Raw genomic sequence first — 25662 nt, 5'->3', positions numbered from 1 at the left:
GATTACCTCTAAAACTACAAGTTCATATTTTCCACAGGCGAACATCCAGGCTCCCGTCTTTTGGTGCGATAACCACTATTTGAATGTTTCAGCTCTTTTTGACGTTACACGGGCTGGCGCTTTTGGTTTAATGTTCATATGAGAGATTTGATTGAAATTTTCATATACCAAATGCTCATATACATTCAAAAGCAAATATCTCAATAAAACTAACTGGATTCATGATGCAATCTTCAGTATAATAGAAAACTTTTTTATGATCGATAGAGTGTAGGAGTGTCATTTTTTCATGTATTTTATCCAAATTCTCCATGAAAAATTCAAACTAAAACCGCCAGCTCGTGTTACATCCGAATGAGCTAAAATTTTCAGAGCATGGTTTTCTCACCTAAAGGCACAACTCTAGAGGTTGACCCATAGAAAATTTGAATGCGATGCAGACTGACCGTCTTTTCTCGATTTCTGCCACTGTGTGGCGATGCAACTTAATTTTGGATGATTTTCATCGGCGATGGCGGCGTAAAATCGGTGGTGGCGGCACAAACGTCTAATCTGTATACACTGATAGACGATATTGTGGCTCCAGCACTAAATCAAAGTTGAGAAGTCTGACTTCTGAATTTCTAACTTAATCTCGGCCTATATGTCAATTGTCGGAAGAGGAGTGATTGATTTTTCTGTTAGAGAACGGCAGTGTGAAAAATGAACAAAACTCGTCCTTTGCAGGACTTTCTATAGCTAATCAATTATCGCACTAAAGCTTCATGTTGATATAAGAAGAGCATTTCCTCCCAACTCTGAAAATCGTTAACTTCACGTATGAAGTAACAAAATACTTTGATTGAAGTTTACTGTTCAGTTAAACGTTTGAAAATTATCATTAAAATCGGTTATGTCAAATCAACAATCATAACTAAAAATAAATCATCAAATAACTTTAAAAAAAAACTAGTATCAGCAATACTTTTCATCGCTGCTACCAAGAGCATCTACCAAACGACCTTCACCTAATGGGTAACAACTGTTTTCGAATGATCTGATGCATTTTTCATTATCCACCCAGCATGACCGACAACTGCGTTCGGTTTTCGGTCAAATCAAACAGTGGTGCTGCAAGCTTACGAAGTGAATTCGGACCAGATCGACTTTCTGCGTTTTTTGGGGAAACAATATAAAAATCACACCTGTTAGAGGAAAAGATATCACTCGCTCACTGCAGTCCCATCAGTTGCGTTCAGTCTAAAAAATCACGGGAACGCAGTTCGTGCAATTAAGGCATCTCATATAATGAAGGTAAATAAATTAAGTCGCTTTCTAATAAGAGTGTGATTTAATCGATTCGATTAAATCTTTTCAGGCGTTCGTAGTGTTGTCCATGGCTTTGGCCGTTGCCTCCTGTGCGGCAGTTGACGATTCCTCCAAGAAGGACAAACGAGGCCTCTGGGAACTGGGATACGGTCACGATTCCCACGATTTTGACGACCATCACCAAGAAGTTAAGCATGTCTCAACCACCATCACCAAGAACGTTGCAGTCCCGTACCCAGTTGAGGTCGTCAAGCATGTTCCAGTTGAAGTGAAAGTCCCATACCCGGTGCATGTCGAGAAGAAGGTTCCAGTCTACGTGGAGAAGAAAGTGCCAATCTATGTGGAAAAGAAGGTTCCATACCACGTTGACCGCCTAGTCCCATACCCAGTCGAAGTGAAGGTCCCAGTTGTCCACAAGGAATACGTCGAAGTGCCAAAACCGTACGCAGTTCATGTTGAGAAGCCCGTTCCAGTGTACATCCAGAAGCCGGTTTACATCGAGAAGCATGTTCCAGTGACCGTGCACATCAAGGAGCACAAGAAGAAGCACTGGGGACTGTTCTGAGCGATGATCTGTCTGTTTGTGTGTGATGAATTGTGAATAAATGTGAACGATGAGAGTCTACAAAAATGGTTTCGTTTGAATAAATAGTTCTTTCCGGCCTGTTCTTGCATAACTACGTATAGGTGCGGCATTTATTTATGATCACCGCCTTCGACTAAGCCGCCCAGACTGAACTACTTAATACTATTATTTAAACTAGATTCCGAATCCAATGTGAAAATACAATTTCGGACATGCTAAAATCTAATTTATCGTCAACTTCATCAAAAGCCCGAAGACAAGAATCAAGTTGATTGTGGTGCCCATCGAGTTTAAAAGAAGATAGCATTATACACAAGTCGTTTACGAAGATATTGAACACCGGACGTGATGTTGAACGGTTGGGATTGTCCAGTTGTCCAACCAGTTCTGTCCGACAGGTATGAAAACAGCCACTGCGTGATTCATTCCGGAAGCCCCATGTGTATCATTTTGTCAATGACCTAGATATGTGGTACAGTATCGGAGGCCAACTTGCCGTCCATGTTCGACTTCGCGAGACAGAGTGTTGACGTAAGACATCACATTTGTAGTTGTGTAGCGTTGTTTCATGAAACCATGTTGGCTATCGAAGTTTTTAGCAAATTTTGCTCAAGCAAAATGGGCACCACAAGACCGGAGTACCATTTACGTGACTCGATTGCAGTTGCCGGATTTGTAGATCCGAATGATAGAAGCTGATTTCCAAGCCACTGGGAACATCCTGTCATGTAGCGAACGTGTAACGTTTCCCGTTGAATATCATTTTTTTCTCCGAGTATTTTTCTTCATTATCTGCAGTAAACACTTAAAATCACTTGTTTAGATGAGTTTTCAAATGAAAGGTCACTTTTCCAATGCAAAAATAAAATGACAGTATATATTTTTGAAATTGCTATAATTTAGGTCAATTTTAAAAATCTAAAGAATCGTTTCCAATGCAAATTTGAATTAATGAAATAATTCGATGATACTCTCTGGTATTGTATTGAAATGTTAGAGGTCTTTCAAATGTAATGATTGGTTTACCTTTGACAGACTTGACCTTAAGTAGTATTTGTAACTGAGCATGACTAATGAAATTTGAGGGGTCAACTAAATCTTCTTGATTTAATCGTCCATTTCATTTTTTCGGCATCATAGAGTGGAAGTTAGTCTCAGTGTGTCTTTATTTATTTTATTCAGTTATTAAGGTGTGTTCGTATTAATTAAATTACTGAGATTTAACTTTAAATAGAAGTGCTTAAAGTAATTGATTAAAAGCAAGGTGATGTGTTTTAACAAGTGGTATTTTTTTTCTCGTTTATAGATATAGTTCTTGATTGGTAATACCACAAGAGGCGAAAACTCCGCTCCTGTGCGGTTTCATAGAAAACCTCAAGGTAATTTTAAATGAATTCATTTTTGTAATTAAAATCTAATTCGGTATTTTTATACGGGCTTAAAGCTACCCGCGAAGTGCATGTGCAGGCCCGCCTTACATTGGTAGCAAAACGGGAAAAGTGGCCTATCCGACCTGCTGTGCGACTCTCGAGGAGGCTGTTCCGTTTCGTCACGTGGTGGCTGTGTAGCAGAAACAGAGTATGCGAAGGCCATCCGGTAAAGCACGTTGGCTCCCTCTTAGAGCGAACCGGTAGAGCTTCGGAAGCCCAGTCAACGCCCTTTCCCGCATCTTTAATTCGGCTACTTTGCACGGGCGCACTGCTCGCAGACGCCGGTTGGTGAAAACTGCCTTTACACCGCGGTGACCACGAAAAATCGCACACTGTTCGTGTACCCCTCGACTGCAGTCACCGGAGCAACATACAATCCTGCGCAGGTATGTGAAGCATGGCCATGTACACACACACTACAACACTTACACTCGCATCCAATGAATTTACGAAAAAAGAATAATACATAAATGAATTCAAACTAAAGGGTGATACGGTCAAAATGTGGTCAAGGGAAAACGCGTGTAAATCGGTGAAATCGTTTATTTAAAAAATCAAATTAAATTTCTTTTTCAAGTTCAATTCCGCTTTTCCAAATCCGAATTGCCGGGCCTTACGCTTGACCCCTGCCATCAGATTTTGTACAGCCACCTTGTCCACCTTCTTCGCCGCAGAAAGCCAGTTTGCCTTGAACTGCTGCTCGCCCTTAGCAGTTTTTTTTAGTCTTCTTTAGGTTCCGCTTGACAATAGCCCAGTATTTCTCAATTGGGCGGAGCTCTGGCGTGTTGGGAGGGTTCTTGTCCTTGGGAACCACCTGCACGTTGTTGGCGGCGTACCACTCCATGGCCTTTTTACCGTAATGGCAAGATGCCAAATCCTTCCAAAACAGTACGGAACAACCGTGTTTCTTCAGGAAAGGCAGCAGACGTTTATTCAAACACTCTTTCACGTAAATTTCTTGGTTGACAGTCCCGGAAGCTATGAAAATGCTGCTTTTCAAGCCACAGGTACAGATGGCTTGCCAAACCAGATATTTCTTTGCGAACTTTGACAGTTTCATGTGCTTGAAAACATCTGCTACCTTTCCCCTTCCTTTTGCCGTATAAAACTCCTGTCCCGGAAGCTGCTTGTAGTCGGCTTTGACGTAGGTTTCGTCGTCCATTACCACGCAGTCAAACTTCGTCAGCATCGTCGTGTACAGCCTCCGGGATCGCGCTTTGGCCGTCGTATTTTGTTTATCATCGCGATTTGGAGTCACTACCTTCTTGTAAGTCGATAGTCCGGCTCGTTTTTTGGCTCGATGCACGGTTGTAGACGATACACCCAGCTTATTTGCGGCATCTCGGAGAGAGAGGTTAGGGTTTCGCTTGAAACTACCGGCAACTCTCTTTGTCGTCTCAGCGGCTTCCGGTTTTCGATTTCCCCCCGATCCAGACTTCCTGGCTGTCGACAAACGTTCCCCAAACACTTTAATTACATTTGTAACGGTTGATTTGGCAACTTTTAGCGATTTTGCCAACTTTGCGTGCGAGTAGCTCGGATTTTCACGATGCGCGAGCAAAATTTTGATACGCTGCTCTTCTTGCTTAAACGGCATTTTGACAACTGAAGAGTGAATTCCAAAATCAAAATAGGAGCAACATTCTACACACACACACCTTCAAAATGAGGGGTGTTCAGGTTTTTTAAATGCAAAATTGAAAGAAATACGTCAAGTTGATATTGACCCAATTTTGGCCGTATCACCCTTTATCCGTTACTTTTATCTTTATTTTCCAAAACCACAGCCCTGTGGTCATTACAGTTCACCCAGGTATACTCTTACGTTACGTTTCACCTTGCTTTGATCCAGAGTTCACTTAGCACACATCCACAATAGACTGATGCAAAATTTGACTTTTTCGCTCCACAGTGCTTAAATGGTTTCAAATCGGGTCCTGATTAGCCTCCTAAAGTTTCAACTCATTTGGTTAGAAACAGACTTCGCACAAGCCATTTGAAGTTTACATGTAAATTACTATGGAAAATCTCATTTTTTTTGTTCATTTCATTCTAGTCTTTTTTCATATTGAGATGCGAAATAGTTCAATAATTATTCTTATAGAAAATTTTCTCAGCTACAACTTTGCTGAAGATTGTTTCTATGTAAAACGAGACAGGAAAAATTTATTAATTATTTAAGAGATTGGTAAACTTATGACATGATCAAGCAGCTGCTCTGTAGGCAACACTGTATTTTGCAGTGTGACATAGTAGCCATGATTTTTGTGTCCTATTCAACGCCCCAGAAACACCAATGTTGCCTGCTGAGCAGTTGATTGAGCATGATCATAAGACATCAGCGCATTGAACCATTGATAACTTTCGATCCTTTCATTTAACCAAAAAGTGGTCTTCAGCAAAGTTGTAGCTGAGAATTTCCTACAAGTACAGTTGAAAGCTTTGAAGCAGACCGATATGGTGAATTATTAGATAGACATGAACAAAAATCTTGGTTTTACCATAGTAATTCCCATACAAACTTCAAATGGTTTGTGCCATCTCAGTTTCTCACCAAATGGGTTCAAATTTTGAGAGGTTAGTCAGGATCAGATTTGGAATCGTTTAAGTATTGTGGACCGAAAATTTCAAATTTTGCATCACTAATCACCAATCACTAATCCACAATGCTTTATTCGGAAAGAATTCCGTCATCTTGATCGGTCAAATTATTCGTTACAGTTTGGCTGCGTTCATAATCCAGTACCGTTCGGAAATTTCCCTTTGAGGACGTCGCTCATGCTAAAAAGGGCTTAGTCGGGCAAACTGAAAAGAAACGACCAGTGGTCTCTCGTTATCGAGAGTGGCGCATAAGCACGACGTTCTGCTAGCAAAGCTTGAAAAAATTGGATGTTCTGTTTCCTTCTGCAGCTGGCTTAGATCGTACCTCGTGCAACGTGAAGTTACTGTATGCATTGGAAACTACTCATCGTACTGTTTCTCGAACAGATCAGGAGTTCCACAGGGTAGCATTTTGGGACCAATGCTCTTCTCTTTATTTGTGAACGATGTAACGTTTATTCTACTACGAGGAGGTAAATTGTTTTTTGCCGATGACTTGAAGATTTATCTAGTCGTTCGAGGCTATGCCGACTGTTTAGAACTACAAAACCTTCTTGAAATCTTTAATGATTGGTGTGAACGTAATTGTATGGTCCTGTGCGTCTCAAAGTGCTGCGTAATTAGTTTCCGTCGAACTAGGACTGCCATTTTGTTTGATTATAACGTTGCTGGAACTGCAGTTCAACGTGTCGATCACGTTAAAGACCTCGGTGTCATGTTGGATGAAAAGCTCACATACACTCGCCACTTCTCAACCACGATCGACAAAGCTAATCGACAGCTTGGATTCATGTTCAAGATATCTAAGGAATTTCGTGATCCTCTGTGTTTTAAAGCCCTTTACTGTTCATTGGTACGCTCACTACTGGAATTCGCGTGTGTTGTCTGGAATCCCTACCAAGCAGTATGGAGTGGACAATTCGAAGCTGTTCAACGCAAATTCGTCAGATACGCACTGCGCTATCTTCCATGGAGTGACCCGCTGAATTTACCACCGTATGCTGACCGCTGTCGTTTACTGGGTTTGGATACTCTTGCTAAGCGACGAAACATATCGCAGGTCGTCTTCGTTGCTAAAGTTTTACTCGCAGAATATGATGTTCCTGAGTTACTGGCCAAAATTAATCTGTATGCTCCTGCCCGAACACTCCGTCCGAGAACCTTGCTACATGAAGTAGTACATGCAACCAACTATGCTGCAAACAGTTCCTTTGTCGCCATGATTCATCAATTCAACGAAGCCTCTGACCTATTTGACTTTGACATCAATGCCTCGATGTTTCGTCATCGTTTGCTGCTGACCAATTTTTAATTTTTAATGAGTGACTACATTTAGATTTAAGTGTTTCATTGAGACTATCAAGTCAGATGGACTATAATAATAATAAATAAATAAATAAATAAGCTACTGTGTTTGCAACGTCTCACTTAGAGCATTCTACTGACGGTTATAAACGTTCGAGAAAAGATGTTATGGGAGTTGCAAGTACGGTGGAGCAATTCTTCAGCAGCAAGGGGGGTATACCGTCCATTCCAGGGCCTTAGTCAACGTCGAGTTCTTCGATGGCTTTCAGTACTTCGATGACGGAAAACTGAATGTCGGGTAGATTTATGTCGTGTGAAGCAACGGTTGAAGCGAGGAACAGACTATGATTTGCTAAATAGTACGCCCTCGAAGAACTTGGCGAAAAGGCTTGTAAGTGCTAGCGTCTTTGTTTCGAGGATTGTTTAGACTAGCGTGGTGTTTAGTTTCGTTAAATTGTAGAAAAATAATGGCAGGTAGTGTTCATGAGTGTTGTGCAGTTTTATCGGTTGTCAAACTCCCTAGTAGGCAAAGAAAGCAAGAGCAAATTTTCATTATGTCGTAAGTAACATTCGCACCAATCCGAGAAAAATAAAGTTTTGTTTTGATGACCGAAAAGTTATTCCTATTGGAAACACATATAATCTCATAGTGATAGCTATGTTTAACATATTTAGCAGGGTTTTAATCATACAAATGCAAATCGCTAGCTTTCATGCTTTCTGTAGTGTGCATCAGTACAGCTGTTAGGGTAGGTACACACTTAGTGGACAGTTGCACAAACACTGGTTTTTGAGTCAAAAGTCATTGTAAGTCGTTTGGTGGCCCCTTTTGTGTATTTACCAGGATATTCGGGAGAATTATCAATTACGTTTCCTTACGTGCATCATTTTAGGGCCACCGAAATCATCTTAGCAACAAATAGTTCGAGTTATTCACTTTAATAATGAGAAAGCGAAACGACGAACGTACACTTTTCACGGGTTTCTCAGCGCTGTTACTTAAGGCAAACGGGTGACATAAGTAACATCGAAAACTATTTTGATCGGAAGGTGATTACGTCAAAAAGCAACTTGACTGGTAAATAAATTTAAAAATGGGATGTGATCCTATATTCGGACAGTATATAATGGAATAGCAGGAGCATCGATTGACACTGATAGCTCGACTTTGTTTACCTTTGTTACTTTCGACGTAATGAAAATTTGCTCTTGATAGGACAGCTTACCGTAGAACGCAACAATCCACCACACCGAAAGTTGCAAAACCCGCCGCCAGATGAACGAACAACTGCCTGTTGGGAGGCCATGAGGGGTGGCGATAGAGATGGCCATTTAGAATTGAGGATAATGGGCACGACAAACTGGCGATGAACGACGAATGGCCCGGGTCACTGGCTGACAGCCTGGAACAGTGACCCAATGACTCATTCATTTTCCAAATTAATAATCACTGATCGTAAGACCACCAGCAAAAACGGTTGATCAAACAAGTAAGCTAGCAAAATTTAATTTGAAAAGTGAACCAACGTGAAAGCATAAATTAATAAGTGAAAAGTGTGAGGAGAGAGTCAAGGACGCCAGGTAAAACACAATAATTACTATTTTGGCTAAAATTTGTTTATATTTGACTATTAGGACCCCGCTGTATTCAGTACAGATCACCTGTACACACTACACAGTGAAGTTCCGGTAGACGTACCGGAAGGTTACACTGTAGCTGCCTGGCGGCCCAAGTAGGCCACCAACTTGTAGGCCCAGGACGTGTAACCCGGTGCTCGTCATCGCCACCCCGTACAGCAAGCGCTCGAAGGAGGTACACGACGAGGAAGTCGAGAGGAAGCAAACTTCGACCGGGGACAAGTGGTCGACGATGGAAGACACGTGGTGAAGGTGTTGCGAGGAGCCCCGACGGTCAGATAGATTGTAAGTAGTGGTAGTAAACTTGAGTAGTGAAGTACTTGTGGAGTTTTTTCTTTGTGTCACGTGTGATAATTTACTGCCCCGCGTAATTGCAATCGGTAAGCGTGCCGATTCTGAGGCCATTGGAGTCATAAGTGCTCCTGACTGAGGTGGCTGACACGTACAGGCTTGCCGCTTCCGAATTAAAGCTAGCAGTGGTATCGTATTTTACGTTTGTTGGAATGCGAGTTGCCGATTTTTAGTTTCTTACAAAATTCAAGAAACATGAAGGATTTTTCTTGACATCTGATTGAATCTTAGCCATGAAACTTTCGAACGTGGATAAAAAAAGTGCCTGTACGTGGTTTACACCTCCCGAAGGTTGTTACGGGTAGTGAATCGGACTTAATCACAAAGAAATGGCTGCGTGCTTTCCTAAGCACTGCGTAAGCCTTATCATAGAAAGCTGATACTGAAAGCCTTAGATGCGATACTAAATCTTCTTCCACTACACCAGATGCTGAAAAGAGCGCACTAAGACTTAAGCGAACTAAAAGCTTGTTTGAAGGGAACATTAAGGGACACTTACATATATTAAAACAAATGCGAATCAATCCATTAGATACAGTCAGTAATTATTGGATGGAGACAAAATTCAATTTTAGTTGAATGTTCAATGTTTTTTTTTTTTTTTCTTTATTTTTGTGATTTTTAGCCGTAGGCTAGTTTATCACATTTGCTAGTAGAAGGTCAGGCTCAGGGCCTGCCTCTAAGGAAACGTTTCAGCCTAACATTAACGTAACGTAAAACTGCCTCTGAAACAACATTTAAAAAAAAACTTAATGTAAAATGGGAGTTACATCGGGACTGTGGTGAGGAATGGATGCGCGAACAAGGTAGAGCTCCACCGTAAGAGACAGTGCCCCAGTCCGGCAGAGATACCCCGACGGCAGGAAAATAGGAAGGTGGAAGAACACGGACAGCGCAGCCAACGACGAGAGTGCTAGATTTGGTTGTACAGGTGGGCGTCCTTCAAGGAAGCAATCAGCGCAGCCAGCGTCGAGGGGTCGTTGCCAAGTAGCTCCCTGATGTTCTCTGGGAGTCAGTGTTGTTCGCGTAGCCTTTGAAACTCTGGGCAGACACACAGCACGTGTTCCACCGAGGCAGGGATGCTGCAGATTGGACAAACCTTGTGGAAGGGTGTCCCACCAAAATTGTGGGAAATCCTCGCATGGCCGGTCCGGAGTCTTGAAATGATCCGTTGGTCCTTGTACTTGTGGATGTCTAGCCAGGGTCGTACGGTTTCTTTAATCTTTCTCAGGAAAGTGGTCCGCGACTGAAACCATTCCTCCTGCCAGGCTTCCAAGATAATATTCGCGATCCAACGCTTGACGTCTAGGAGTGGTACGTTCCTGGTGAAGTGGGGACCAGATGGACCGGATCCCGCCAGCCTGTCCGCAGCCTCATTTCCAGGAACACCGCAGTGCCCGGGAATCCACGTAAAAACGGTTGAGGGTGGGGCATATCGTGTAATGGCTTGTATCCAGGGGTGGCTCGGGGCTTCGGCTTCCAGAGCCTGGATGACGCTGTGTGAGTCCGTTAGCACAAGGATCGGTTGATCTGCAGAAGTGATGGCTGCATCAAGAATAGCAGCGGCTTCTGCGGAAAAAACGGAACACTCCTCCGGTAGACTTTGACTTGTTGCTGAGTTTGGTCCTGCCACTCCGAGTCCCACTCCAGCCCGTGATCGCGATCCGTCCGTAAAACGATGAACGTCCCCCGGATAGACCGACCCAAGAAGTTCTGCAACTGAACGCCTCAACGCTACAGAGTTATCTCCGGCTTGGAATCCTCTCTTAATCCGCTTATCTATTTTGATAACGTTAGATCGCCAACTTTTCTCTCCATGCCAGTGGACCCTGGCCACCGGGGGGAGGTCAAGGTTGGCTGCAGTGCGGAGGGCTCTGTTCCCCTCGTTGAGAAGAAAGACCCTATCATTCCCGGATGTCTTAGCAGCTAGGGCAGCGGCTTTCGTAACAGTAGCTGCAGCAGATCGATAGCGGAAAGGGAGGACTCCGATTTCCGCACAAGCAACGTCTGCAGACGTGGAAGGTAGAAGGCCGGATACGATGCGTACGTAGGTATTGTATACCGGAGCGAGGATGCGGTTCAGCTTCTCGGTGGCTAAGCAGGTAATTTCAATGCCGTAGAAAAGTCGACTGTCGATAACAGCCCGGGCGACACGAAGGCGGATCTCGCGGTTACTGGAGCGGTGCGGGCGGGAGATTGTCCTGACGATGTTGATGCGGCTACGACAGTTTTCTTTCACCGATCTGAAGTGCTGGTCGAAACTTAGAGTCCGATCCAGAACTACCCCCAGAACACGTACTGTTTTCTTAAGCGGAATTGGATGGTGCTGGATGGTGATCGGTGTTTCCCGAATCAGATGGCCCAAGTGGCAGATATGGCACTGTACACTCTTTGGAGCGGAGAGCTGGAAACCAACAGAAAGCGCCTACCTGCTGACGGCGGAGACAGCTGCTTGGGCAATATTCCTGGTCCGTTTAGTCGTTCGTCCCGTTACGACGATGAGTATGTCATCGGCATAGACGATTACGTGCACGTTCTTGGGCAGTCGGCTGAACACCCCGTTCATTGCACTCCCTGGGGCACTCCAGTTTCCTCGGGGAACGGATCCGATCGAGTGTTCCCGACAGTCACCTGGAAGGTACGATCAAGGAGGAAATTCCGTACAAAGTGCGTGATGAGGCCTTTCAGGCCCCAGCCGATGAGCTGCCTAATGACGTCCTGTTGAACGCCTTTGATATATCAAGGGATACTAACTCCGCATGGTGACCGTTGTCCTGGGCTTCCTTGAGTACATTCCCGAGGGCTACAAAGTAAGTGGAGGAGCCATGTCCTTGCCGGAATGCATGCTGCCGTTCATCAAGGAGACTGCCTAAGTCAACGATTTACCATTCTCTCCATCACTTTTGCCGCGCAGCAAGTAAGCGCAATCGGCCTAAAGGAGGAGGCTTCTCCACTCGTCGCGTCGTTCTTCGGAATGGGCACTACCAGGCTTTGTTTCCAGAGGTCCGGATACGAGTCAGTGAGCCATAGGTCGTTGAAGAGGGCGAGTAGCCTCGTTTTTCCGTCGAGGGAGAGGTTTTTTAACACCGGGTATCCAATCTCGTCCGGCCCGGCAGATTTACCAGTACTGCTGCCGAGGGCAAACTGAAGCTCCCGGAAGGTGAGAGCATCGTTGATCTAGAGGGAAGGGACATCGGGTGGAATTCGCAGGTCACGAATGCTGCTTGTGGAAGGTTTGACGCGCTGGACGAAATCGCTGTCGTAGCCACTGACAGCGAACAGGCCGGCAAAATAGTTCCCTAAATTGTCAGCGATGTCCTTCGGTTCTGAGATCGTGGTGCCATGAGCTTGGATAGTAGGTGGAGTAGACCGCCGCTTGCCACTCAGAGCGTTGACGCGATTCCACAAGTCGCTATGAGTGTTCAATGTGGTACAACCAGACCGCTCTCTCTGGAGTGCGGGAGGACCACAAATCCACCCAAGATCAGTTATATGCTTTACTGATGGATCAAAACAAAATGCTAAAGTGGGAGCTGGTGTGGCAGGTCTTGGTGTTAATATTTCAATTTCTATGGGTGGATGGCCAACCGTTTTCAGGCTGAAATTCAAGCCATACTAGAATGCATTATTGTGTGTTTAAAGCGAAAATATAAACATGCAAATCTATGTATCTTTTCTGATAGCCAAGCAGTTTTGAATGCTTTAAAATCATTTACATGTACTTCCAAATTAGTATGGGAATGCATTCAGTTACTTCAACAGTTGTCTAATAATAATAAAGTAAATCTCTACTGGGTGCCAGGACATTGTGGAGTAGAAGGTAATGAAATGGCTGATGAACTAGCCAGGCAAGGATCATCTAATCAGTTTCTAGGACCTGAACCATTCTGTGGGGTCTCTCCAAGCTCCATCAGATGGAATTAAGGAACTGGAAAAAGATGATGATAGATTGTAATTGTAATAATACTGTCACAACCCGACAATCAAAAAAATTTGTGATGCCAAATGCATCAAACACACAAAAACTCCTTAGCCTCTTAAAGAAAGACCTATGTGCTTACATAGGACTAATTATAGGGCACTGTCCAGCCAAATATCATCTCAGTCTAATTAAAAAAAAGTTGATGATGATATTTGTCGGTTTTGTAACGAGGAAACAGAAACCTCCGAACATGTATTGTGCAACTGTGCAGCACTTCTTAACAGAAGGGTAAAGTTCTTTGATAAGGGACTACTACAGCCCTTTGAAATATGGTGTTCATCTCCTAGTAAGGCAGTGCGTTTCATACGACACATAATTCCTTGCTGGGAATATACCTAAAGTTAGGCGTTGATGGTTACTGCTAATAGTAGTTTTTCACCCTAATAAGGTTAACAAAAAACCGGGGAATATACTACAATAGATCAAATAATGGTCGCAGTGGTAATGTACCCAACATGACAAAATAAAGCTTATACAGGTCGCAGTAGAGCATCCCATTCGATGTTTGAGAGCACGTCAACCAAACGACCAACATTACACGAATGAAAATTAAAGTTGAATCTCACATCCCCATTGTCCGTTGTGATTGTGCCATTACAGCTTTCGTTAAGAAGTAAGATAAATGGACGCCTGATTAAAATTTACTCTATTTTTTGCTATTCATTTATTAAAAAGCATGCTGAACACATCTCTACTTTTAATTTAACTTATCCATACGCGCGGTTCTTTTTAAGCACCACTTAATTTTCCCACTTTGCACTCCTTGCAGATAATGGATACCCCTAGGAAAACCAGCCTTCCCCATATCTAATAAAAGACACGCATGAAGCGACGACGAAAACGGCTTTTCCTCGTGGCAATCGCTCAAGGAGACACCCGGACGAACGTGGAAAATTAACCTCCACCAAGTACCTACAGGGGACCCAACAACAGCAAAGTAACAATCATTGGCGTAGCTAGAAAATTTATCTGGAGGAAGCCGAAGGGGGCCTGCTGCACTTTTTTAATTTTTCAAAACTACGGGTTATTAAAAACTCACTCAAACTGCGTCCAAGGCAACTAATATTTGGGTACATTTTTTTCTGTGATCAATAATATGACATTGAGGCTTACTTTTATTTTAATGATGAAACAATAAATTTGATTATATTTATTCCATAACAAGGATTGTGACCTTTGAACAAGCAATGATCGTTTGTTCATGTTTTTTTGTAATAAAATCACAGTCTGGATCTTGTAAATGTAAGCATCTCAAACTTAAGAAAATTCTCAGGGTTAGGTAATTTCATGAATTTTGTAACAAGATTTTTTTATTGAGCAGTCAAATCTCAGACATAGGAACCAAAATTAAATTCTAGTAGTTTGAATTTTACAATTTATAAAATTCTGGCTGTTTCACAGAATAAAATTTAATACATTTAGGACGTAGGAAAATGTTCAAGATGCACTATTTTCAGTGCACAGTGATTTCTATATGGGGGTACACTTTGTGAAAACTGAAAACGGAACATGTAACGAAATTATGAAAGATTTTGAACGTTAATAACTCAACTGCTCCTGGGCCAATTTCAATAATTTTATCACCAATCGATCAGAATTATTTCTACGCATCGATTGCAATGCTGTTGATTTTTGACAAGAAATTATTTAAAAAATTGGAAATGTCAAGAATTGTTAAAAAACGTCGAAATAACTAACAAATTCACTAATTACGTAGATTCATATGCTGCAGATGTACAATATTTAACATTGATAATGTTAAAATAAAAATAGTTTTGTGATCCCAAACCCATATGTTTTCTAAATTTTGTAACAAATAAAAAGGGATATTCAAAAAAAAAAATTATAAATATTAGGTATAGACAGAAATTGAAATTTCTGCCCGGAATTTAGCTGCTGGAGTGCAAATTTGTATCAATATAGCTAAAACATCAAGGCACGGGTATTCCCTATAGAGAATGTACAAATATGGCCATGAAATCAAGATTCATCTTTCAAGATTCGATCTGATTCCATTAGCTGGAAAACTGTTGAATACTTCCTGATCAACCTTCAACCTAACAAATATCCAGTAAACTTTACTAATATGTTGGACTATATGGAGATCTGTCGAATATTTCCTGATGTCTAGGAATAATATTTGAAAGCATATCCTGTAACTTATGCAACGTTTCCTGAACATCTACAAAGCTTAGGTATTACAAAATTTCCTCAACTTCTACGAAGTTCCCTGAATTTATTAAAGATCTCCGAACAACTTTGCACTTCTGGAAAGACACCTAATACATCTACAAATATTCTTGAACTCCTAGAAAGTTCCTTGCATTTAGCGACGTTCCCAAAACCTCCAAGAAGTTCATGGAGCTTCTTTGGAGTAAGATCTCTGAAAAACTGCAACGAAGTTCCCTAAACTGAGGTGCAGATCCCTGAAGTTCTTAGAAGTTTATTGAACTATTTTTAGTTCTTTTGAAAAAATCCCTGAACTTTTTCAAAATTCCTTACACTTATATGAAGTTTAACACAGCTCCTCAAAATGCTACGAAATTCGAAAATCTCCTACAAAGTTTGCTGTTGAATTTCCACAACTATTCCAAGTCCATGAGGCTAAAAAAAACTGAAATTATTTAGAGGTTCCCGGTCAATAATGCGCTTCCCTAAAATAAAATAATTTTCCTTCAACTTCCACGAAGCTCCTCAAATTTAAATGAATTCTCTACTTCTACGCAGTTTTCTGAACTTTACGAAGTTCCTTTTTTCTACGAATTTTTCTGAAGGTCTATGAATTTCCCAAAATATCTACCAAGTTTACTTAATTTCTACGATCTTCCCTGAACTTCTATTTGAAGTTTTACGAAGTTTCCACAAGTTAAAGAAAAATTCCTGGGCTCATGGCCAATTTGTACAGCCTGAAGACGTCTTATTGCCATCGATTTGGTATAATATAAGTTCTCAAAATTGTTTCTTATAGTCCAGAACATAACAAAAGTAATCAACATAAAGGACTTTAAAAAATCTTAATTGGTGGTCCAATTTTATTAATCACTGTTAAATAGTAGCATTGAACTTAACAAGTATGAAAAAATACCGGTGAGTCAAAAACAAACACCAAAAATTCTGGAGGGGGCCTAGATAATTCTGGAGGGGGCCTGGCCCCCCTGGCACCCCCATTAGTTACGCCAATGGTAACAATGTCTCATTTTCGCTGGCTTCTGCACTGCCATCGTAGATATTCCTCGAACGAAGAAGCAATTTTTCATTCTCACAGCCCTGCGTCGTCAAGCGTCTTAGGAAATGTGTAGCCAAAGGTATCTACGCTCCTCAGCCGCCGGCAGTAGCGTGCAAAAGGGCGTCATCATTAGCCCCGAGTGCGTTCGCCTTCTTGGATGCATGTCTTGTTGTCGGTCGGGCACTTGTAAGGGGGAAGACACTTTTTAAGCAGATTATTTTTTATCTTCTCAACATATTCACACTTTTGCCCTTGCCTCGTCTCGGGTAGGGGCTTCTCCCTTCCGGAAAGCCGGAAAACCCGACGCCTGAATGGGGGAGCACACTTCATTATAAATGATGGAGCGTGAAGTTAGATTTTAATCAGCTCATCACCCAGTCCACCAATGCTCCGCCGTCAGAATAAGGAAGAATCGGCGGGAAACGATGAAAGGAGCTCCAGCCGAGTGACAGAATCGGCTCAATGATTTTAGCGGTAGCGTGGTTATTAAAAAGCGCTTTTCCTTTTCATTACGGTTGTTTTTTCAATCCCCTCGTTGCGATGGATGCTTCTGTTGCGATTGCTACTGCTGGATGGCTGGAGAGGATGGGGAACTGTGGTTGATGAGATGTGATTAAATGGAACAAATAGATGTGAGATCTCACACTCGGTGGTGATGAGAAAAGCATCTACCAAGTCGCTTCGGAGTCGGAGTCGCGATATGATGAAAAATGGGCTAAAAATACAAGGCATAGGGAAAACCATCCGTCGTCACCGCCGCTGAATGACACTTTGTGCGGCGAATAGAAGGGCTATTTTTATAGCCATTCACCGGAAATAGCCAAATGTTTAGAATGAATAATGTTTGTGTTAGAAGAAATGTTTTGAGGGGAATTAGCGTGTCTTTTGGAGATGTCATGTTTGAATGGTTAAGGAATTTATTGCCCGAAAGTGTTGGAAGAGTTGGGACTGGATCCATTACCTGCGATAGATTTTTCGTCGAGGAAATATCGTCGTTCGATCCTTGGCCACTGACGCACCGACCGAGCATTTTTCCCGGCGTAGTATTTTCCGCTACCTCGCAAAAATCTCCACTAATGAATCTCGTAAATCAATTTCATGCCGAAAATTGAGTCGAGACCGCACACCGACCGTCACGATTTTAAATCACTTTTTTGCCTCTCGTTTTGCAGAATTGCCACTTTACGTTTGATCACTTTTACCGACTTCAGCTTTCCCAGGTACCTACCGCACTCAAAATATGCGCTCTGAGAGGGTCAATTCCCGTCAGCCTACGCCCCTTGGGAACGATTCCGGTGGCACTTGTGTCCTGGGCGAGTGCATAAATCAGGGATTTTCATTAATAATTTGTGTCGCGTTCTGTCACCATTTCGGGGGAATTAGCGCCACGTCGTAGCACTTGTGTCTGCGTCGTGCCTCACTTTGTCATGCAGCAACGGATACTATCAGGTGAATGGTTAATGTTGAGTCGAATATTTGATTGTTCAACTGATTGCTTTCGCGTGACAGTTTGTAGTTATGGATGGTTTCAGTGTCTGATTGCAGGTAGGTAAAGGGCAAATTCGTGCAGTGGCATACTGCCAAACTCCATCCGGTTAGCCACATACACACAAGCAGGGGGAATGCGATCAAATTGCAGGTATAGAAAATTATAACAATCCAACATTCGAGGACACCGTAGCTACGTCGATAGATGGGGTTGAGGTGGGTAGATGGAAACGACAGGGACAGGGAGGCATGCAGACAGACAAATTTGTCAGATTGCAGATATATGGATGAAGTGCTCTGCATTTTCATGATTGATTTTTGTCGTGACTGGGTTCAATGGAAACGTAATTATGTTATTTTGGAGAAAAGTGGAAACCCGATGGAAGTTGCTCATGGCTTGAATGGATGTGATTTTTTTTTGTGACGTAGGACTACGTTTGTGATTTCTATATGGGGGTACACTTTGTGAAAACCGAAAATGGAACATGTAACGAAATTATAAAAGATTTTGAACGTTAATAGCTCAGCTGCCCCTTATGAGCCTGGTCATTCTCTGCTTGATCGTCAAGCAGTCCAGTCCGGTCTCGTCCGGTCTCTCTCTGTAGAGTATTCATTTTCGTTCGATAGTGATCGCGTCTCTCTTTCGCGGTGTTAAGCGAAACATCGATTGATCCCAGTTGCAAGCTCGTCCGGGAAGCTTCCCCGACAGGAAACCGCCAACGCTCAGTCGGCATCGAAAAAGCTGCTGTCAAACAACCGGTACGCCATTCTCGAAAATGTTGATGAACCGGATATAAAGAAAAAAGAAGAAACTACCACCCTTCTTCGTCAAAGGATGTCCGCCCGGGCTTCAGGAGAACATCAAATTTTACATCGAGCAAGGCTTAAAATGCACCATGCGCATGTCCACTGAAGGCATCATGCTGATGGTACCAGCAAGGAAGTACTACAACGCCATCGAAGAGCTGCTGAAGCGGGAAAAATGGGAATATTTCTCTCACGATGCCGTTCAAGGTGGTCTACGTGGTCTACCCGACATGGTCGCCGCGCTATCGGATGAGCTGAAGAAGAACGGTCTAAAGCCGTTGCAAGTCTTCAAGATGACTCGGCACGACGTCTCCCGTAAGTACCATGACCAGCTGTATTTGGTCCACCTCGAGCGAAACACAACGTGTTTGAACGACCTGCAGTATATTCGGGCGCTTTTCCACATCGTGGTTAAGTGGGAACGCTACCAACTTCGCCTCCGTAACGTCACCCAATGCTCAAACTGCCTCATGTTTGGGCATGGGCCCAAAAATTGCCACATGGTTCATCGCTGCAACGAATGTGGCAAGCAACACGCACCCAAAGAATGCGAGAGGATGGAGAATGCCGATCCACAATGCGCCAACTGTGGTGCAGCACATCGAGCTACCAGCAAGTCTTGCCCGAAATGTGCGGAATTCATGGAAATCCGCAAAAGGGCCTCCACGCAGAACCAGCCGAGTCGAAAAAAGGTACCGGCACGCAATGAGCGGAAATTCCCCGCCATTAGCCAACGGCGTCCGATTCCGGTTCTTCCACCACTACCGCTCAACAACCGTTTGGCTGCTGATGCTGCTGCATCGGTCCCGCCAACTGATGAGGTGCCAAACCATCCGGCTAATCCGAGCCATCAGTCCTATGCGACAACGGTTTCGTATCCTCCCCCTGGACTATTGTGGCGTCGAGATGATGCCCCACCATTGCATGAAAACGAAGAGCTACGCACAACAGAGGAACTCATTACCATCATGACAGAGCAGATTCTTGCTGCATCACGTTTCATCGACAATTATGGACCGTGAAACCATCAAGATTCCAGTTGACGATCTGCTCGTTGACACTTGCTCGCTCAAGAGCAAAATCATCGAGTTCGTTGACTTCCTCAACAAACAAAACATCGACATTGCCGTTATCACCGAAACCCACCTGACACCGGAGGTAAACGTCTACCTTCCTGACTTCCGGCTTCTAAGACTTGATCGAACCAGCTCCGAGGGAAGAGGAGTGGCCATTGCTGTAAGGAGTAACATCTGCTGTCCGCTTCTGCTGAGCTTTCAGCTGAAACCCATCTCAAGTGCTTCAGTTCATTTCATTTGAAGCAAAGACTTGTTTCAATTGACGCAATGAAGGACTCGAAAACTACTTCCTTCGATTTTTCCACTTTCACCTCAATTCGGGGCTCATTCGACTTGTCACGACCTGACGACGTAGACATCAAAATACAGTATCCGTATAGTATCCGCACAATATCGGTTGCCGATAGGGATGGCATCCGGATTATATATAGTAATAATATATTATTTTATATTAAACGATAATTAAATTAGCTAGGCCATTCTGGATTCCAAGTTGGCAGCCATCGGGGTCAATGAAAATCTCAAATACCTTACAATATGATATTTTCGGTACGGGGATGCCGCGTAGATGCAGAAAATCGATACCCGACGCCATGTTGGGATTCAAGATAGTGGCCATTGATTTTATGAAGTGTTGAATACCCTAAGATATGGGTATTTTCGGAAGGGGAACAACGCGTAGATGCCATATATCGATATCCGACGCTATAGTGGAATCCAATATGGCGGCCATCAGGATTCAGAAAGTGTCAAATATCCTACAATATGGATATTTTCGGAACGGAGATGACGCGTAGATGCCGAAAATCGATATTCGACTCCATTTTGGAATCCAATATGGTGGCCATCAAGTTTCATAAAATACCCTAAGATATGAGTATTTTCGGAACGGAAACAACGCGTGGCTGCCGAAAATCGATATCCGAAGCTATGCATATGGTTTCAGAAAAAGTTTCAAATACCCTACAATATGATTATTTTCGGAACAGAGACACCGCGTAGATGCCAAAAATCGATATCAGATACCACTGTAGAATCCAATACGGCGGCCATCAGGGTTCAGAAAGTGTCAAATACCCTACTATGTGGGCACAGACAAACAGACGTACACATTGAATATTACTCACTGTAGAACATTGTCGTTAAAACATTACCGCCATCTGTTGAGTACACTGTGGTGGGCACTACGATGAACAGATGGCGGTAGTGTATAAACGTCAAACGCAAGGAAATTGACTACGCGTGCCACAGGTGGCGGTACTACCAACTACGATACTTTTAAATTATCCGTTAAAAGCTTATTCGATAAACAACTTGTGAGTGTTATGTTTGTTTGTCTGTCATATGGGTATTTTCGGAACGGGGACGACGCGTAGATGCTGAAAATCGACATTCGATGCCATTTGTAGGCTTTTTGACACCTCTTCTGAAATCGGAAGCCACCATCTTGAATTTCAAGATGGCGTCGGACATTGATTGCTGGCTTCTAGATGGCAGCCCGGTTCCAGAAAACCCACATTGATCGGTGTTTGACAGTATTTCACAGTTTTTTTCTGAACCAAAGCCGCCTTCTAGGACGGCGTGATATCAATGTTTGGCATCTACGTCTCAACCCCATTCTGGAAATAATCATATTTTAGGGTATTTCACACTTTTACACAAATCGGATGCCGCCATCTTGGATTACAAAATGGCGTATGATATGGATTTTCGGCTTCTAGATGTTGCTTCTGATGCGGCCTATGGGTATTTGAAAGAATTTACAACTTTTTTCTCAAACCGGAAGCCACCATCATGAATTTCAAAATAGCGTCAGATATTGATTTCCTATCTCCAGACGTCATCCCGATTCCAAAAATATCCATATTGATGGGACGACATCAGCAATTCCCATTTTTTTCTAAAATAGGAAGCCACCATATTGGATTTCTAAATGGCGTCGGATATCGATTTCCAACCTCTAGACGCCATCCCGATTCCAAAAATACCTATATTGCTGGGTATTTGACAATATTTCCCACTTGTTCTGAAATCGGAAGTCGCCATCTTGGATTTCGAAATGACGTCGCATATCAATTTTCGATCTGTAGACTTCATACCGATTACAAAAATACCAATATTGATGTTTTTTTTTTGACTGTATTTCCACTTTTTCGTAAATCGGAAGCCACCATCTTCGGTTTTAAAATGGCGTCGCATATCAATTTTTGATCTCTAGGCGTCACCCCGATTCAAAAAATACCCATTTGATAGGTAAACAAACCACCCAGCAATGATAAATTTGACATCCACGTGCACAGATCTATGCGCATACGCTTACAATCAATAAAAGTAATAAAATCGAACAGCTTCGCTTCAATGCAAAAGAAAGTTCATTTGACAATGAAAGAATAAATTAACACGAGTCAAGCCAAAACAAACAACATGAAATTTAATCGAAAGTGGTTATGTTGATGTTGACGGGGATCTGCTCGAATAGAAGACAGAATAACTTTCAATTGAATGTGATGGTTGACAGCTTCATCGTCACTTGACGATTTTCGATTGAAAGTGACTATGTGGGGCCCTGGTCCCAACTCCTTTCGGCCCTATTACCATCATTGCGACCTACTGCCCCAAGCAAGCCACCATCAGGGCCGGGTCGGCAGCAGACCTGCGGAGGGGCATCATCAAACTAACGGCGCGAAAAGAATATCATCGCTGGTGACCTGAACGCCAAACACCAGGCTTGGGGCAACAGTCGACGCAACCAAAACGGCACCATCCTGCAAGAGGCTCACTACACCATATTAGCGCCGGACTGTCCTTCCCGGTTGAGCCGGTCTGGCGTTCACTTCACGATAGACATCTTCATCAGCAACATGGGAGACAACATCTCGCTACCTGTGACCCATCAGGAGCTGAGTTCGGACCACTATCCGGTGGTGGCCGAAGTAGGCTCATCCGTCAACCGAATCCAAGCTTCCCGACGCAACTACCATCGTGTCAGCTGGGAGCAGTTTTAACACTGTTTCGACTACGGTGCCCTTCCGGAGACGCCCGAAGTCGTTGACCGGTATCTGCGTTCCATCAAGGAGGCGAGCAGTGATGAGCAATACTTTGATAGAATTACCAAAGATCTCATCAGTTCTGATTTACGTGTTTTGAAGACCCATTGCAATCGTCTTACAAAAACCATCCAAGCCAGGATGGTGGACCTGATGGATGGTAAATAAGAATTGCCATGATGACTGAAGAAATTTAGAAATAGTTAAAATTGCCATGACCTGATGGATGGACTGAGAAAATTTAGAAATAGTTAGAATTGCCATGACCTGCTGGATGGACTGCGAAAATTTTGAAATAGTTAGAATTGCCATGATCTGATGGATGGAGTGAAATAATTTTGAAATAGTTAGAATTGCCATGATCTGATGGATGGAATGAGAAAATTTAGAAATAGTTATAATTGACATGACCTGATGGATGAACTGAGAAAATTTTGAAATAGTTAGAATTGCCATGATCTGCTGGATGGCCTGAAGAAATTTTGAAATAGTTAGAATTGCCATGACCTGATGGATGGACTGAGGAAATTTTGAAATAGTTAGAATTGCCATGACCTGATGGATGGACTGAGGAAATTTAGAAATAGTTAGAATTTACATGACCTGATGAATGAACTGAGAAAATTTTGAAATAGTTAGAATTGCCATGACCTGATGGATGGACTGAGAAAATTTTGAAATAGTTAGAATTGCCATGACCTGATGGATGAACTGAGAAAATTTTTAAATAGTTAGAATTGCCATGACCTGATGGATGGACTGAGAAAATTTTGAAATAGTTAGAATTGCCATGATATGATGGATGGAGTGAGGAAATTTTGAAATAGTTAGAATTACCATGACCTGATGGATGGACTGAGAAAATTTAGAAATAGTTAGAATTGCCATGACCTGCTGGATGGACTGAGAAAATTTTGAAATAGTTAGAATTGCCATGATATGATGGATGGAGTGAGGAGATTTTTAAAATAGTTAGAATTGCCATGACCTGATGGATGGAGTGAGGTAATTTTGAAATAGTTAGAATTGCCATGACCTGATGGATGGACTGAGAAAATTTTGAAATAGTTAGAATTGCCATGATCTGCTGGATGGACTGAAGAAATTTTGAAATAGTTAGAATTGCCATGATCTGCTGGATGGACTGAATACATTTTGAAATAGTTAGAATTGCCATGATCTGCTGGAATGACTGAAGAAATTTTGAAATAGTTAGAATTGCCATGACCTGATGGATGAACTGAGGAAATTTTGAAATAGTTAGAATTGCCATGACCTGATGGATGGACTGAGAAAATTTTGAAATAGTTAGAATTGCCAACAGTAACAACAAAAGCAGCAGGATTGAAAGCAGCCGCAGCCGTGGGAGCTGCACCATTAATGCGTGTAGCCGTGGCTGAGGCTGGAAACCTCGGTCAGGCCACGACAACTACGTAGTAAAAGATCATTTTTCCAATGTAGGAGCATTTCATCGTTTAAATATTACCAAAACCATTTCCTCGCTCAATCATTGTTCCCTTGACTAAACAATTTCAATACCTCTAGCACAACACCTATATCCCCACGTCAACATGTCTAAACCCACCCTGTTTCAGAATGCAACACAGCCGACGAAGGGCAACACAAGTTCAAGTGTCAACAAATGCGTCCGGGGCGTTCAATCAAGATGCTTATCAACGCGTCAATGTCTCTGCATCTCATCACGCTAGACGACTTGGCAAAGCACAAAGAGCGAGGGCGTGATAGATTAATTTCCCTCGCAAAGCAGTAGGCCACGACCCGATCCGATTCTTCAAAGCAGAGGAAAAGGTAAATAAATGACAAGAAATCACCAAAAAATGTAACCGAATTTTTCAACGCCAGCTTCGCTGCGGCGACGACCGGGGGATTTGAAGGAAACGCTTTGGAAATTACATCCGTTTCATTTTCGGAGCAGCTTTCTTTCTGTTTTTACTGCGGAAAAAGGGGATCGAAGCAGAAATTTATTAGGAGCTAGGGAGTCCGAGAAGCGAAGAAAAGTAGGCCATTCCTGCAGTTAATGATGACTGGGGTGTGAACCGAAGGCCATGACTGCACACCATCTGGTTGGTCGAAGAAGGCTTGTTTAGCCAAATATGAACAAATTTAGATAAGGATATTTGGACTTTCTCTCTTAATTGAGTTATTTATATGAATTCCCTTCGGCACGCGCTTTTACTGGGCCCCTCGTCAAGTCTGAACTCGGTTGGCTACAATGTTGCTGGATTATATCATGGCAGCTTAGCATTCAATGGATCCGCCCGAGAAAGGGGGGAAATAAATTTGATTTGATGGAGGCGAGCTGATTTTAATTACTGATTTCAATTACCGTCCGCACTTTTGGACCTTTGCTGCCTTTCTAGATCTTTTACTGCCTCCGCTGTGTGTATCGATAACGGCTGCTGCTAATACCTTCCACGCTGTTCTGGTTTATGGTCGAATGCCGAGAATAATTCAGATGTCCAAATATAAATTGGTTTTATTTCCAGAACGTAAATATGCAGTAGGCGTGTGGACCCCCAGAACTTATTATTCTTTTCCCGATCGTTTGAAGCTTGAAAGCCTCGACGGATATAAAAGATGCATTTGGTAAACAAACAGAGACGCACAGGGCCGGAATTCTGGAGACAGCAAACACTGAACGAGAAGAAAGATAAATAAACACGGAGTTTGGTTGGATCGATTCGGGGAAAAAGTGACTGACAGTAGTCCCAGACTCAACAAATAAATGCTGCAAAGGGAACAAACAGAACAGTGGGAAAGATCTCAAAGGGTTGGATTGTGATGAAACGTTAGGAA

The 25662-nt window shown here is 42.7% G+C and overlaps 2 protein-coding genes across 8 annotated transcripts in view; one reads left to right on the top strand and one right to left on the bottom strand.

Moving 5' to 3' along the window:
- The window catches only part of LOC135714989 (protein sickie-like), a 511961-nt gene that overhangs the window by 369341 nt on the left and 116958 nt on the right, over nt 1-25662 (bottom strand). Inside the window, exon 1 of one of the 7 annotated variants that reach the window (XM_065238431.1) lies at nt 17389-17476. The exons of the other annotated variants lie outside the window; for them this stretch is intronic. Within the exon in view, the coding sequence (XP_065094503.1) occupies nt 17389-17457 (69 nt within the window). The 5' untranslated portion in view covers nt 17458-17476. Of the gene's footprint in view, nt 1-17388; nt 17477-25662 lie in introns of those variants that run through there. 7 annotated transcript variants of the gene reach the window in all.
- LOC135714773 (mantle protein-like) lies at nt 1250-1915 on the top strand. The gene is made up of 2 exons (XM_065238146.1): nt 1250-1293; nt 1358-1915. Exons 1-2 carry the CDS (start codon nt 1288-1290, stop codon nt 1871-1873), a joined length of 522 nt encoding a protein of 173 aa, XP_065094218.1. The 5' UTR covers nt 1250-1287; the 3' UTR covers nt 1874-1915.

Source organism: Ochlerotatus camptorhynchus, unplaced genomic scaffold (assembly GCF_037179485.1).
Source record: "Ochlerotatus camptorhynchus isolate MF236.1 unplaced genomic scaffold, CSIRO-AGI_Acam_v1.1 ptg000045l, whole genome shotgun sequence".
Lineage (NCBI taxonomy): Eukaryota > Metazoa > Arthropoda > Insecta > Diptera > Culicidae > Ochlerotatus > Ochlerotatus camptorhynchus.
The sequence above is the reverse complement of the archived record's forward strand: the minus strand, read 5'-3'. Positions and strand labels throughout refer to the sequence as shown.